Below are 13,563 nucleotides of genomic sequence, written 5' to 3' on the forward strand. Positions count from 1 at the left end.
TAAATCAGTGGGAAAAATGTATTCCTAGCGTGCTCAGTTTGCTTTTGAAGGAACAGACACTATTGTCCTATCATGCCTTGGATAATTAAAGCTCTGGGGATGGAGGGGGGAAAGTAGGCAGAGCTCCAGTGTAGCTAAGCTAAAAGCAGCAGCTGAAGTTCCTTGACAGCTCTGGAGATGAGATAAAGAGGTTCTCTGAAGTACTAGGGTGATATTTCATCCTGCAGCATAGAAGATAACCTGTTACTTGCCTCTCTTGGCTTGTGAGAATATAATCCTGTCTCCATGTGTTTAAAACAACAGCAACAAAACAAACCAACCAACCACAAAAAAAAAAAAAAAAAGAGGCAAACCCAAACAATAACAAAACCCCAAACCAAAAGAAGCTGTGTTCTTCAGACTCTCAATAACAACTCTAAATTTTATGCTTCTTGTGAAATACTGCATCCATCCCATTCTGATCCATCTTCTGTAGCTGAACTTAACTGTATTAAGCTCCAAGTCAGCTGCACTCTCAATAACATTCAGTAGTGTTTTGATTTCAGTATCTTTTCTTTTTAGTGAAGAACTCATTGTAAAAGTGTATGACTTCAACATTTTCAACAAATCTTTTTGTCCTTTTGATGAGAAGTGTTAGTACACTATGAATGAATCTGTTTGTCAGAAACAATGAATTATATTTGATGCAAGTCTGCAACCTTAACAGGTACATCAAATTCACATCTCAAAAATTTATTGGGCTGTGAACCCATAGTTGTGGTATTGGAGAATCCCTTTAGCAGTAACATAGTAGAATTCAAGAGGTGTAGAAAGCTGTACTACAGTTTCCTCAGTGTTCATTTTGAGGAGCCACTTCTTCCATCATAGACACATTCCAGTCACAGTGTTAAAAAGTTGTTGAAAGCACACACTGTCAGGAGCTATCTGGAATGATAAAGTCATATTCAGTTTCAGGTAATAAACCAAAGTACTTTATGATTTAAGTAAAGTGGCTTCCTTTTCCTAAAGGTGCTTACTGGCCAGTCCCCAAGGGGAATTGATGGAAGTCCTACAAATTTTCTTGTCAGCAACTTCCTGCATAAAGTTGTGCTTCTGCTGTTGTATTTTACCTCCACCTTTTTACCCTCAAGTTACTGTTGAGACCATGTAGGAAAAGAAATGGCATGTGAGGTGCTTAGTTAATGATGGTGCAGCATAGAATGCTGTCCCACAAGACTGTCTGCTTATGCCCTTCCTGTGAGGAGAACATTTTGTATGCTCCACAGCAGTGTAAATTTTCAAGTATTCAGCACTGTAATCTCAAGATTTGTCACTAAAACTTGGTCTTTTGTGGGGAGGGGGAGAAATAAGTGTTAGGAATATGTAACAAAGTTAGGGAGAAATGATAACTATGTTATTTTAAATTTTGCTGTGTAGTTGCAACATCATTTTTTCCCTACCTGTGTATTCCCTAGCCCTTCAGTCCCATTTCTGGTATTCGTTTTTGTGCTAGCACTGACTTCTTTGGCCATTTTTTCCCCCCTTATACTTAAAAAGCTCTAATTTTGTAAAACCTAAATTGTAATCTACCATGACTTTGAACATTTGTGAGAAAAAGCAGAATTCATCTGTGTTTTCCTATGTTGCACTGCCTTGGGCAAACTTGCTCTAGTAATATGATGCTACATGAAAAAACAGATTAGTGTTATGCTGGTGCTATGCTCTGGCTGAAATCATCTCTGCAAGCACCTGAGATGTACCAATCAAAAAAAGACATCAAGAGACTAGAGCAGGCATTGCTGTGTTTTTGTAGGAATCCATACTGAAGTGTGAATTCCCCACTTAGGTACTCTTGCATAGGTTAGTGGTGTGACTGTTGCCTTGAGCAGCAGTGTGTTTGGATTTTTTTTTTTTTTTGAGTTTGTAAAAAGCTTGCAGAAGTGTGGATGTTTTGTGCCTAGTGTCTGTGCAAATAGCCTCACCATACTTCATCCTTGGATTAAAACCGTGTGCTGAATAAACCTAGCTGTTAACAATCAGCACGTTATTTCCTCAACCCCACACCTTTCCAGGTCCATGACTAGGCCACCCCAGATCACCTTCTCCAGTATGGTGTGGTGCCCCCAGTGTACAATATGCTGGTGACATTTCACTCTCCCTTGATCTACTGGAGCCAACCTACATGAATAAGGTCAGTCCATTTATTTTTCAATGTTGCTTAGTTCTGTGAAGTTGTTATTGTATACCCTATATATACTTTTTAATGAAGGGCAAAAAAATGTACAAAGCCATGTGCTATTGAAAAAAGGACTTGTCCTTAAACTACAGGCAATGTCACCAGCATATTTAGAAATCTGTTCCCAAGGAAAAACCAGGCAGATGTTACAGGTCTTGGTGACTTGGACTCTGTGTGTGTCTATATTGTAATAAGAATACTTCCAGTTAGTTGGGGAACTTGTGGTAGGTTCCATGGTAGATTTGGAGACCACCTTTTCTAAATTCTAGTTGTTGGGGGCTTGGATGTGGCTCTGGGCAACCTGATACTAGTGGAAAGTGTCCCCACCCATGGCAGCGGGGTTGGAACTAGATGGTCCTTGAGGTCCCTTCCAACCCTGACAATTCTGTGAGAACGTGTTTATTTATTTATTTATTCTTGTGTATTGGGTTTTTGTTTTGTTGCGTTGTTTCTTCCCACAGAGGTTTGCATAAGGAGCAAGTTAGTCTATGCCATATCTGCAGGCAGTGAATATTTTCTTGACTAGAGCTGGTCTTTCATATGCAATGTCTTCCACATGAGTCAATTTCTTCTAAGCGACACAGTTTTGATTTTGGTGACAGCAGTGTTCATACATTTTTGGATTATTGGCAAGGTTTTATTTTAAAAGGTCAGCAGTAAGAGGCATAGACCTGTAGTCTCGTAGGTCTGTAGTGTTGTCTGTCCAAAACTGAGACTTCTAATGCTTGGAAGAGAGCATCTTGAATCTTTCAAACTTATCCAAGATAGGGATTGCAAAGGAGAAGTATTAGCATCAGTTTGGAGTGTCGTTTTGCCTTGTTGGTATTTTTAGTCTTGTGTTTTAAACTCTTGAATCTCTAATTCTCAAGTTTTCAAAGTAAAACTTCCTTCAAGTCTTGGAATTTGTTTTACCAGGTTATCCCCTGCCATTTCTCTTGCTGGCCCTTCTTGAGGCACAAAACTCTCATCTGAATCTGAAGGGCTCCCTTATTCTTTTTTTCTTCTTGTGGTGCAGTCTTCTGTTGCAACTCCAACAGGCAGAACTTGTGAACTTCAGAGAAGTTTATTGTTAGCATTTCAGATTGTTCAGCTTTGAAAGAATTATACTGTTATTTTTAATTTCTACTTTTCTTCTTACATCTGTCTTATCCTCTGCTGTGTTTCACTTCAAAAATTTTTTGCAAGCTTCTGATTGTGTGTATGGAGCATTTAGGGTTGCAGAAGCTGCATTCTTGTGGAGTGCTCCTTGACACTTGTTACTGCAATACAACGTCCACCTAAGCATCTCCTTGATTCTTAGCCAGATAGGCAGTAAATTGCCCCCAAAGTGGAGGAAATGAAAATTCATCAAGCAGTTAAAACTGAGTGGTTAACTTGCAGCTCCAGATATTTGCTTCAGATGTTAAGAATGTCTGTCTTTTCATGGAGATGTAATTAAAATACTTTTCTCTTCAACTATATGGCAATTTGGTGAATATCCTGAATTCCTTTCGAGTACTGTGGCCTGGATATAAGAAAGTGTATTATCTTTTTAAGTACAAAAATGATAAAGCTAAACAAAATCAGTATGTATTTTTTTCAGTGAAGTAGAAGACTGTGGGGAACTTAACTTGCTCGTAGCTTTTCTCCTATATGAAGCAAAGTGTTCTGAGTAAACCCAGACAAAGGTTAATGTATAACAGTTGACACTTGTTATCTAAATAGTAGTATGCCTCTCAATAAATACTATCAAATCTGTTTTTCTGTGTAGCATTTCATCTAGATAGAAGAAATTCACCACCAAACAGCTTGACACCGTGCCTAAAGATTCGCAACATGTTTGATCCAGTTATGTAAGTAAACCCAGTTCTCTGTCTGTATTCCTAGCTCCTTTTGGGAGAACACATTTCTTGCCTCCTAGAGGGGGGTTTGCAAGAAGTGAGCAAACGTTAATACCTTAAAAGAAAACACATGGGTTGCACAAAATTAATCTTCCTCTTGACATTTATGAGTAGACATAAATATTCTTACTCTCTGTCTTCTGTCCTTAGTTGTCTTGCTTTGTGTACCTGTGTCACGTTCTGGAGTGTGGCATTGAGTCAAACTCCTTCTCAGTTAATTTTGTAAGCATTCAGTTGTATCAGCTGATCTGGAAGACTCCTGGCCTAACAACAGACTTAAGTTTCTAAAGTATTGTAAAGTTCTCTTCTCCATTGCACCCTCTGATGGGACAAGGGGCAAAGGATATAAACTGCAACACAAGAGGTTCCACCTTGACATGAGGAGGAACTTCTTCACTGTGAGGGTCACAAGAGCACTGGAACAGGTTCCCCAGAATGGTTGTGGAGTCTCTTCTGGCGACTTTCCAGCCCCATCTGGATGTGTTCCTGTGTGACCTGTGCTAGATTCTATGGTCCTGCTCTGGCAGGAGGGTTGGATCTTTGAAGGTCCCTTCCAACCCCTAACATCCTGTGATCCTATTCTGGAATGTTTGGACTGTGACAGAGCTTGTTGAGTTTGCATTCAAGAGGCAGAATTTAAATCATATATTACTTAAGGCAGTGTGACTGCCTGCTTTGCAAGCAAATGGTTTTAAACAAATTAGTGCAGAGTGCTGTGTAATACTCAGATAAAATTCTAGAGCAGGTACCATGTATGAATAAACAACAAGCCTTGTTTCACATGCTGAGAATTAAGGAAGAATAATGCATTTTTTGTAGTCTTTTAAAGCTTCATCCACTCCACTATCTTGTTACATTCCTATTGGCTGTAGACTAGAACATGTTAGGAGTTGGAGACTAAAACATAGCTTAAGTCGGCTAATTCTTTCTAATCTTTGAATCCTGATTTGTCCTCCAAAGAGATACAGGGATTCCAAAAACTCCTCTGAAGTAATTTGTTTGCTAATGGGATTATACAAGGGAAAAACTAAGGTGCTAATTGGGCCTGAAGAAGATGAGAAGTTAAAAATAAAAGCTATTACATTTGAATACAGAGTAGCAGGAAATAAGAGGAGACACCAGAAGCATGGGCAAAAGTGATTGCAAAGTTTGGATATATTTCTTCATCCCTGTTTCTAGCCACACTTGATTCGTTCTTTGCCTTATTAATTGGAAAGCTATTAACTAATTTATCAGAGGACATTGTTATCCCTAGCATAGAGGAGGCCTGGAGCACCTCTCCTATGGAGACAGACAGAAAGTTGGGGTTATTCGGTCTGGAGAGGAGAAGGCTCTGAGGAGACCTTTTTGTGGCCTTCCAGTATCTGAAGGAGGCTACAAGAAAGCTGGGGGGGGACTTTTTAGGGTTCCAGGTGGTGATAGGACTGGGGGGAATGAAGCAAAACTAGAAATAGATTGATTCAGATTGGATGTTAGGAAGAAGTTTTTCACCATGAGGGGGTGAGACATTGGAACAAGTTGCCCAAGGAGGTGATAGAAGCCTCATCCCTGGATGCTTTTAAGGCCAGGCTGGATGTGGCTCTGAGCAACCTGCTGTAGTGTGAGGTGTCCCTGCCCATGGCAGGGGGCTTGGAACTGGATGATCCTTGAGGTCCCTTTTAAGCCTGACAATTCTATCACTCTCTGATTCTATGAGTACTCTCTGATTCATTGACCATCATGGGCACAGACCCCAACTGTGGCTTTTCATAACTTTCAAATTTCAGTATGGTGAGCAAAACTGAAATTTTAGGCATTGTTCCTGAGAGATATATTGATCCTTCTGTAGGAGGATGAAGTAAATTAAACTCAGATGTATGTTCTAGGCATTTATTATGCCAGACAGAAAGTTAAAAAAAAAAAAATCAGTCTAAGCATCATTTGCATAAGCCTGGTTTAGAGTTTCTGCACCTACCCCTAAGTCAGTAAAAGGAATGGTTTATAAAGCATTGGTAGAATTCCTGCCAGACAGCTAATGAAACATGTATGTGAAGGGTCAGGAAAAGACCAATCATTCCTGTTGGGAGCCAGTTTCATTATGGGAAAACTCATGATGTTTTTTGTCCCAGGTCTGCAAAACACAAAAAGCAGACTGGACTGAGAACACTCCTGCTTGATTTGCAAACAGGAAAAGAGCACTTAGGAGCAGTAATGCAGTGAGTTATGTATTTGGGAAGAATACACAGCAGCAAAGATTGCCTGCTTCTAGCAGTGTGATCTCTTTTTTATGTTAGTTGGCTTTCTGATGATGACAGCATGGTTCTTAAGTCTGGACATGAGTCCTGGACTGGGAGGGAATGCACCAAAGTCAAGATTTCATAGAATCAGAGTAGTTTGGGTTGGAGGGGATCTTTTAAATTAAAAGCCCTGGCTTTTACAACTTGGAATTACTTTATTTCCCTAACATCCTGAGCACAGCATGGTATTTAGAAAATGCTGTTGTTTGTGCTGTAAGAGCAGGGGAAGAACACTTGTATATTCCCATCATTTTGAGCTATCCAGTCAAAAACCCCCACTTTTCTTCTACCCTGAGTAGGATGCATCTTCTCCTAGCTTTTGCAGCATATGAAATTATAGGTGTGGGAAGTCTCTCTCCCAGCAGGACCTTTATTTGCATCTTTTTTTGCACCCTTGTGTCCATGTCCTGCTTCTGTTAGCATAAGATCTGTCTGAGTAAGTGGTCTGGAAGTTTGATCCTCTAACCAGTCAAGGTCAAATGACAGAAACCAATCTGACATTCCATGTTGCCAGAGCTCCTCAAGTGCTGAGTCCTGTTGAGATGTTACATGCCTTGGCCTGTTAACTTCCCTATGTACATTCCATGCCCTGTCACATTGATTTTTTAAAAAAATGCATTTATTTAATAAGTGAAAGGAGGAAGGTAGATTAAATATTTCAAGAATGTTAACCTTACATAGAGAAAACTTTAAAACTACCCAAAGCTCTTGACAGTATTATTGCAAGTAAGTTCTTTTGTGTGTGTGTGTGTGCAAAGACTAGTCAAGCAGGCTTAAAGGGGCATTAAGACTGTTCAGATAGTTTATTTTCTGCTTAGATTTATTTCATTAGGACCAGATAGTTCTTGCAACACCTTCATAAAAATACACAGACTTGTGTCTTTTCTAATGTTGTACAGAAAGATTGATTAGTTTTGACAACAAAAGTTCCCAAATTGGAAATTGGTTTTTAGTAATTTCTTTTTCTGGATCTAGACTGGCATGTTCTATCAGTGCCCTATGGGATGAATGCAGTTTGGTGCTTTGTTTGGGACAGTGAATAGCCATTTGAGTGAGGAACAGTGTTCTGAATAGCTAACAAGGTCACCCAGCCTGCTGAAACCTGACATGTAATGTTGCTTCACTGACTAATGGTAGAGGTGATATAATAAAGGGGCAGAGGCCTTTCTGCTGTCATCTTTCACTGCAGTAGGAACAGCCTAGGAATGGCCTTCTCCTTGGAACAACAGCCCTCCTGTCTGAGCAGGTGTGGGAAGATGAGTATTTGACTGCTTACAGTCTCGGACAGGAAGATGATGGCAGGGCTGCTGCAAGGGGATGGATCCTCCTTTCCCTCTCCTCCACCCCAAGTACAGATTATTCCTTTTGATTCTTAGGGTTGGACTGTTGGACCAAATTTACTGAATATTCAGTAGCTAAAGTATTAAATCAATCCCAAAGGCATTTTAGCAGAATGTGATGTCACGTTACAGAGAAACCAGATGCAGTAGGGAAGGATGAGATTATTCAGAACACTTAGAAAATTTGTGTTGAATTAAATCTTTCATTATTTACATAGGGAAATAGGTGATCACTGGCACCTAGCAATTCAAGAAGCAATCTTGGAGAAATGCAGTGATAATGATGGAATTGTTCATATTGCTGTTGACAAAAACTCACGTGAGGTGAGTGTTTTTCCAGTAGCATCCTCTAATGAGTTTGTTCGTCCTTGTCTGGACTTAAACCAAATTAAAACTAACCAACCAAACCAAAACCCTCTCTTTCTTAATGCAGGGTTGTGTCTATGTCAAGTGTCTCTCTCCAGAGTATGCTGGAAAGGCTTTCAAGGCATTACATGGCTCTTGGTTTGATGGTAAGGAAAGGGGTAGAAATGACAGAAGAGGGGTGCAGTTGGAGTTCTTCTTTTAAATGATGAAACATCTGAGGTATTGAGCTGTAACAAAGCTGGGATCTTCTTAGCAGTCATCAGCTGGTAAACTAATTTTAGCGTAATGACTTGTTTGTGTATTATGTCCTGAAGCAAAATGCAATAATACCCAACTAGAAGATTTCTCTTTTTTTTTTTTTTTCCTCTCCCTTTGCCTCATAGGAAAGCTGGTCACAGTAAAATACCTGCGACTAGATCGATATCATCATCGTTTCCCCCAGGCTCTGACTTGTAACACTCCACTGAAGCCATCAAACAAACACATGAACTCTATGTCACATCTGCGTCTTCGGACAGGCACAACTAACGCTCAGGGAAGTTCCTGAGAAGACTTCCTACAACTGCTAGGACTGTTACTTGCAACAGGAATTTTCCTGTTTGGCTGCCGTCTTCCTTTTTTAGTGCTTTCTCTGTCTTCTTTTTTTTTTCCTCTTTTTTTTTTCCTCTTTTTTTTTTTTGGTATGTAATACTTTGATGAATTAAATAAAAGTTGGAATGTTCCAGAAATCTTGTTTCCAAAGGGACTTAGCAATGAGGCAGTAATACTGAGCTGACAACAACAACAAAAAAGAAAAATAAAGAAAAAAAAAAAGGGGGGGGGGGGGGAAGGAATTGCTTCAGGAAGTTCTCCAGGGCTACAGTAAACCAATGTATTTGTTTTGCATGAAGAATACCAAAATCGTTATATATTTGCAGATGTGGTGACTGTGTCTTTTTTCTTTTTTTTTTCCACCAAGAAGTGTTTTTGATTAATACAAAAGCATGGAGAAAAGAAGACTTCAGGTATTTCCATAGCTTCCTGTGAAATAATCTCGTGGGTATTTTGAAAACAAACAACATACAGTTCCTGATGGTGAATAAGTTAAAAATTATCTTTTCTCCCCCTTTTTTTTTTTTTTTTGTTGCTGTATAAACATCTTTTTCTGCAGCTAGGGTATGGGAAAAGTTTAATCTGACATTAGTGGTTGCATATAAGTGTGAGGGGAAAACGAACTGAATGCAGATGTGTTAGGGTTTGTATATAAATGTAAATGATGGTGGTGGCAAAAATGGTTGTGTTCCGTGAGGGTGTCTGCATTGAAGCAGTGAATAAGCTTCCTATTTTATTCAAAACCTAATGTTTTATATGGGTTTTGGCTGTCCCATGACAAGAGGCCAAATACCTTGAAGTGTTAGATACAGGTTAAATATCTTTTATAGGTTTTTATATTAAAGTACCTGACTATGATTTTTGTGTGAAAGGTCTGATACCAGTTGTAATGAATTAAAATTTGTGAGCAATAAAGAAGCAATTGGCAGATACTGGAAAAATATTTTGTGAAAAGCTGTATTTATTATTATTCCAATTGCCAGGGCTGTGACAAAGTACCATTGGGATTAAGTGCATCTCCCAATACATTATAACTTGTTTTAATGAACAAGTTACCTGTTAAAGTTCTGAAAGGTACCCACTTCCTTGCAACAATTTTGGCTGATGCAAACTAGGAGGACAGCTGACAGCAAATCTTGTGATTCCAAGCTTGTACATTGACTAACACTTACCTAGAAGTACAAAATTGTTGCTCAGAAGCTTAGTTGCAAAGCTAAGATTATTGGCTTTACTAACCCCCACTCTTACAACAATTCCTATCTTAACTATCCAGCTCAATATCCTGTAGGAGGTGAGGCTTGGAAGCACACCAGTCTCACAGATTTTACTGACACTCACTTTGTAGATAATGATGGATTTGCAGCATGAACTTGCACAAATAATGCACGTTTTTCTTACGGTTAAGTAAACATGATGCACACTATTCTGCAACAGAAAAAATCCTATTGTGCCTTACCTTTGTGCTTTTGTGGGCACCATGTTTATTATTGGGGAGTTTGTTAAGCGAAAACAAATTTTAAATCCTCAGTTTTATGTCTCAGATGCTAATGAATGAGTATATATAATATATAATCAGCCATGCAGAATTCTACTTACCAAGGACAAGTACATATTTTTGATGGGTAAGTAGGTTGTGCCAGGTCTGGTAGATTTTGATGAGTTTTACTATATACATATATGTATAATATACATGTATATGTATTATATATGTATATAAACAAACTGATTTTGTTGTATTTGATGTGCATCATAGTGCTCTTGTTAACCTGACCTTAGTGACCCCATCTTGTGACCTGTTGCAAGAGTGAATGTAAAAAAAAAAATAGTTGTGGCATTTTAAAAGGTCGCCTCGATGCAAATGCATCTATCTCGCTTCTAAAATATATTTCTTGTAAACACTGTACATTTTATTATTGTAATATGTACTATTATGCAGCTTATTTTACCTTTAAACTGTTAAGTTGACCAATATCCCTTCCTGCAAGACAGATGGGAATATGTGTATAATACCTGAACATTTGAGAAAAATCAGATGTTTGTTGTAATTTGTCACCCTGTCCTGTAAAAACAAACCAAAACCAAACATTAATTAAAGGTTTATTAGGGATTTTTATATGCGTCTCACCTTCTAGATATTTGGATGTCTCTTTGGCTCAAGTACTTTTTGCATCTGGGGGGTGAGGGGAGAGATTTGTCATAGCCACCTAACATTAAATGTTTCTTAGGTTTTGAGCTTCATCTGACTGTTACCTGGGGTGCAGGGGGATTATCTTCCTGTCTAATTCCAGTAGAGGTCACATCTGAGCTGTTTAAATGGCAGAAGTGGAGAATTGTAGCATGGTCTTTTTAGTTTGTTTCATGTATTTTTCAGATAGAATCTCCCTCAGGCCTTTTTATGAGACTGACAGCAATATTACATTAACGTCATGCTGTTTCAAATGGTTTTAGTGACAATTGGTATTGAAGAGTTGTGGAACAGGAGGACCAAAGAAGGCTGTGCAAGTCTTTATTTACATGCATTGGCCCAGTTCGCTTTTAGCCCTTCCTCGTGGAAGGGGAGTGGGAGGAGGGAGAATTTCGCTGTACTTTTACACCACCCCTCCCCCGCTTTTCTTTTCCCCCTTTTCTCTTGTTAAGAGGCAAGGTGAGCAGCAGGAGCAGTTTTAACGCGGCTGCCTGTGATAAAGTTTAGCGCAGGCACTTGGCCTTTGGCCGCAAGTGGGAGCCGTGGGCCGGAGCCATCGCGTCCCGCAGCGCCGCGGCGGCCGCTGCCAGCCCCCCCCGCCCGCTACCCCGGCGCCGCGCAGGTAGGTCACGGCCGAGGCGGAGCCGCCGCCTCTGCGAAAGAGGAGAGCGGGGCCATGCGCCCCGCGCTTCCCGCCCCCATTGGAGCGGCAGGAGAATAGCGAAAAGCGGCTCCCTTGGCTGTCGCGAAGCTCACCCTTTAAACGAAGGGACAGCGCGCTGCAGGCGCGCCGCAGCAGCGGGACGGGGTCGAGGCTTGGCCTGGCCCTTCCCGCCGGCTGCCGGGGCGCAGGGGCCGCTTCCCCGTATTGCTGGGCTGTGCCGGGCCGGCGGCGGGTGTCTCCCCGGCTCTATGTTCATATTTGGCTTTGGCCGCCGGTGCCCAGGAATTTCCCGTCATGCTCCCCGGGCGGCGGGCCCGTCACTGCGATCCCGGGGGGCGGGAGGGGCCGGGGCCGCTTGCTCGCTCCCTCGGGCCTCCCCTCATGCGCGCTGCGCCGCCGCCGCCGCTGCTTCTCTCTGTGCTTTGCCTGGCACTGGCGGCCGCCGCAGGAGCCGCAGGTAGGAGCCGCGGCGGACAGCTGGCCCTCTGCCTCCACGCCGGCCCTCGGGGGGCCGGGTCGCACCTGCTGGGGCTGTGGCGGGGGGTGGAGGGGAGGCGACGCACGGGCGAGGAACGGGTCCCAGCTGAGAGGGCCCCCTCCCCGGGCCCTGCCGGCGGCGCAGAGCGGGGAGGGGGGCGGGCTGGGATCGGTGCTCGGGTTGTTCCCCGGTTCACGGAGCGAGCGCCCGGCAGGGTTTGCCCTCCCTTCATCCCGGCCGTGCCGCTGTGGCGTCCCCATAACCGCCGCAGCGCCTGAACCCAGGGGCGGACAGGGCGCGCAGACCCCTTGCTCCGGGCGTCCTTTGCTGTCGCTGCCGCTTCCGACTCACAAAGGTGGTAAATAGTTTCTGGGATGTACAGCAGCATAGTTGGCTTGGTGAAGTAGCGCTTGACCGAGTGCGTAATTAGTTCAGTTCAGCTTCTGACGCCTGCTCGGCAAATTGTGCTTCGTTGGTTAAAAAAAAAAAAAAAAAAAAAAAGGAGAAGGAGTTTAAACTTCATAGAGACTTTGAGAATTTTGTTGTGTTTTTTCGAAGGGAAAGCTCAGTGTGCTCGCTCGCTGCTTTTGTATTGTGCTTCGGTACTGACAAATACAGTAGATGAGAAGAACAACGTGTAATTCGTTACCTGGTGTCACCTTTCCCAGCTGCTGTAGCTGTACTTGGTGCATCTTAGTATTTCTGGAAACAAGGATGAGACTCAGCTGGATTTGCTGTGATATTTGACAGATTGGTTTATCTGCTTGAACTGAAATTGCAGACATCGTCCCCTTAGCTTAACGACTGCCTGAAGGTGCAGTGATCTTAGGTAGGAGTAACCCTGTGTTAAAAGCACCAAACCTAGCGATAGATACCTACACTTAAGGATAGATCTTTGCTGTTACCTAATGATAAACTTCAAACTCTTAAAGTTCTGACCGTAGACACAGCTTTTAGGAAAATCTTAAGCCTTATGTTACCTATGCTATACTTTTAGCTCTTTCAGGCTTCCTGGTGTTACTATTAAAATGGTTCTGAAACTTGGCTCTCTTGAAAGATATGAGATGTCTGCAGAAGGCAGATACTTTGCCTTACTGGTATGGCTTGTTTATGGCAAGCAGTCAGTAAATGGAAAGAGGCAGCCTCTCTCCCACCTTGGCACAGTTGACGTTCATCTGAATCCAGCATTTAATGCTTAGAGGTTGTCCCATTTCTGCTCTTGCCCTTGCTGAGTTGACACAAGTGCCTTGCCGTCTTCTTTGCTGATGATTCCCAACTTTTCTTTTTCTTTCTTCTTTTTTTTAATGCGCTGCTGCGTGCCTTTGGAGTTCGTCACGATTCCGTGTCTGCCAAATTTGGTTGGTAACAGTGCCCTTTAAGTCTGATTCTGGAAGTAGTTTCCATGTGGCTTGTCGTCTTAATCAGACGTTTGCTCATAGTTTCTAAAAGAATCGCCTGGCTTGCTGTACACAAGGGCTTATTTTAGAACAGCGTTTCTTTATTGTCTTCTAAAATTTATGGAGGGAATTAAATGTGGGGAATAGCTTAACCAGAGTTACTAAATAATC

The 13,563-nt window shown here is 41.8% G+C and overlaps 2 protein-coding genes across 3 annotated transcripts in view; both read left to right on the forward strand.

Annotated features, from left to right (window-relative positions):
- The window catches only part of LEMD3 (LEM domain containing 3), a 56,834-nt gene extending 48,191 nt beyond the window's left edge, over positions 1-8,643 (forward strand). For both annotated transcript variants that reach the window (XM_054399574.1, XM_054399575.1), the window contains 4 exons: positions 3,966-4,047; positions 7,930-8,035; positions 8,145-8,223; positions 8,461-8,643. In XM_054399574.1, the coding sequence (XP_054255549.1) occupies positions 3,966-4,047; positions 7,930-8,035; positions 8,145-8,223; positions 8,461-8,624 (431 nt within the window). In that variant the 3' untranslated portion in view covers positions 8,625-8,643. The remainder of the gene's footprint in view (positions 1-3,965; positions 4,048-7,929; positions 8,036-8,144; positions 8,224-8,460) is intronic.
- A 3,122-nt stretch (positions 8,644-11,765) lies between these two features.
- MSRB3 (methionine sulfoxide reductase B3) overlaps positions 11,766-13,563 on the forward strand; it is a 102,132-nt gene continuing 100,334 nt past the window's right edge. The window contains 3 exon segments of the mRNA XM_054399525.1: positions 11,766-11,858; positions 11,860-11,892; positions 11,894-11,974. Of these exon segments, the coding sequence (XP_054255500.1) occupies positions 11,766-11,858; positions 11,860-11,892; positions 11,894-11,974 (207 nt within the window).

This window comes from Indicator indicator, chromosome 3 (assembly GCF_027791375.1).
Source record: "Indicator indicator isolate 239-I01 chromosome 3, UM_Iind_1.1, whole genome shotgun sequence".
NCBI classification, from domain to species: domain Eukaryota; kingdom Metazoa; phylum Chordata; class Aves; order Piciformes; family Indicatoridae; genus Indicator; species Indicator indicator.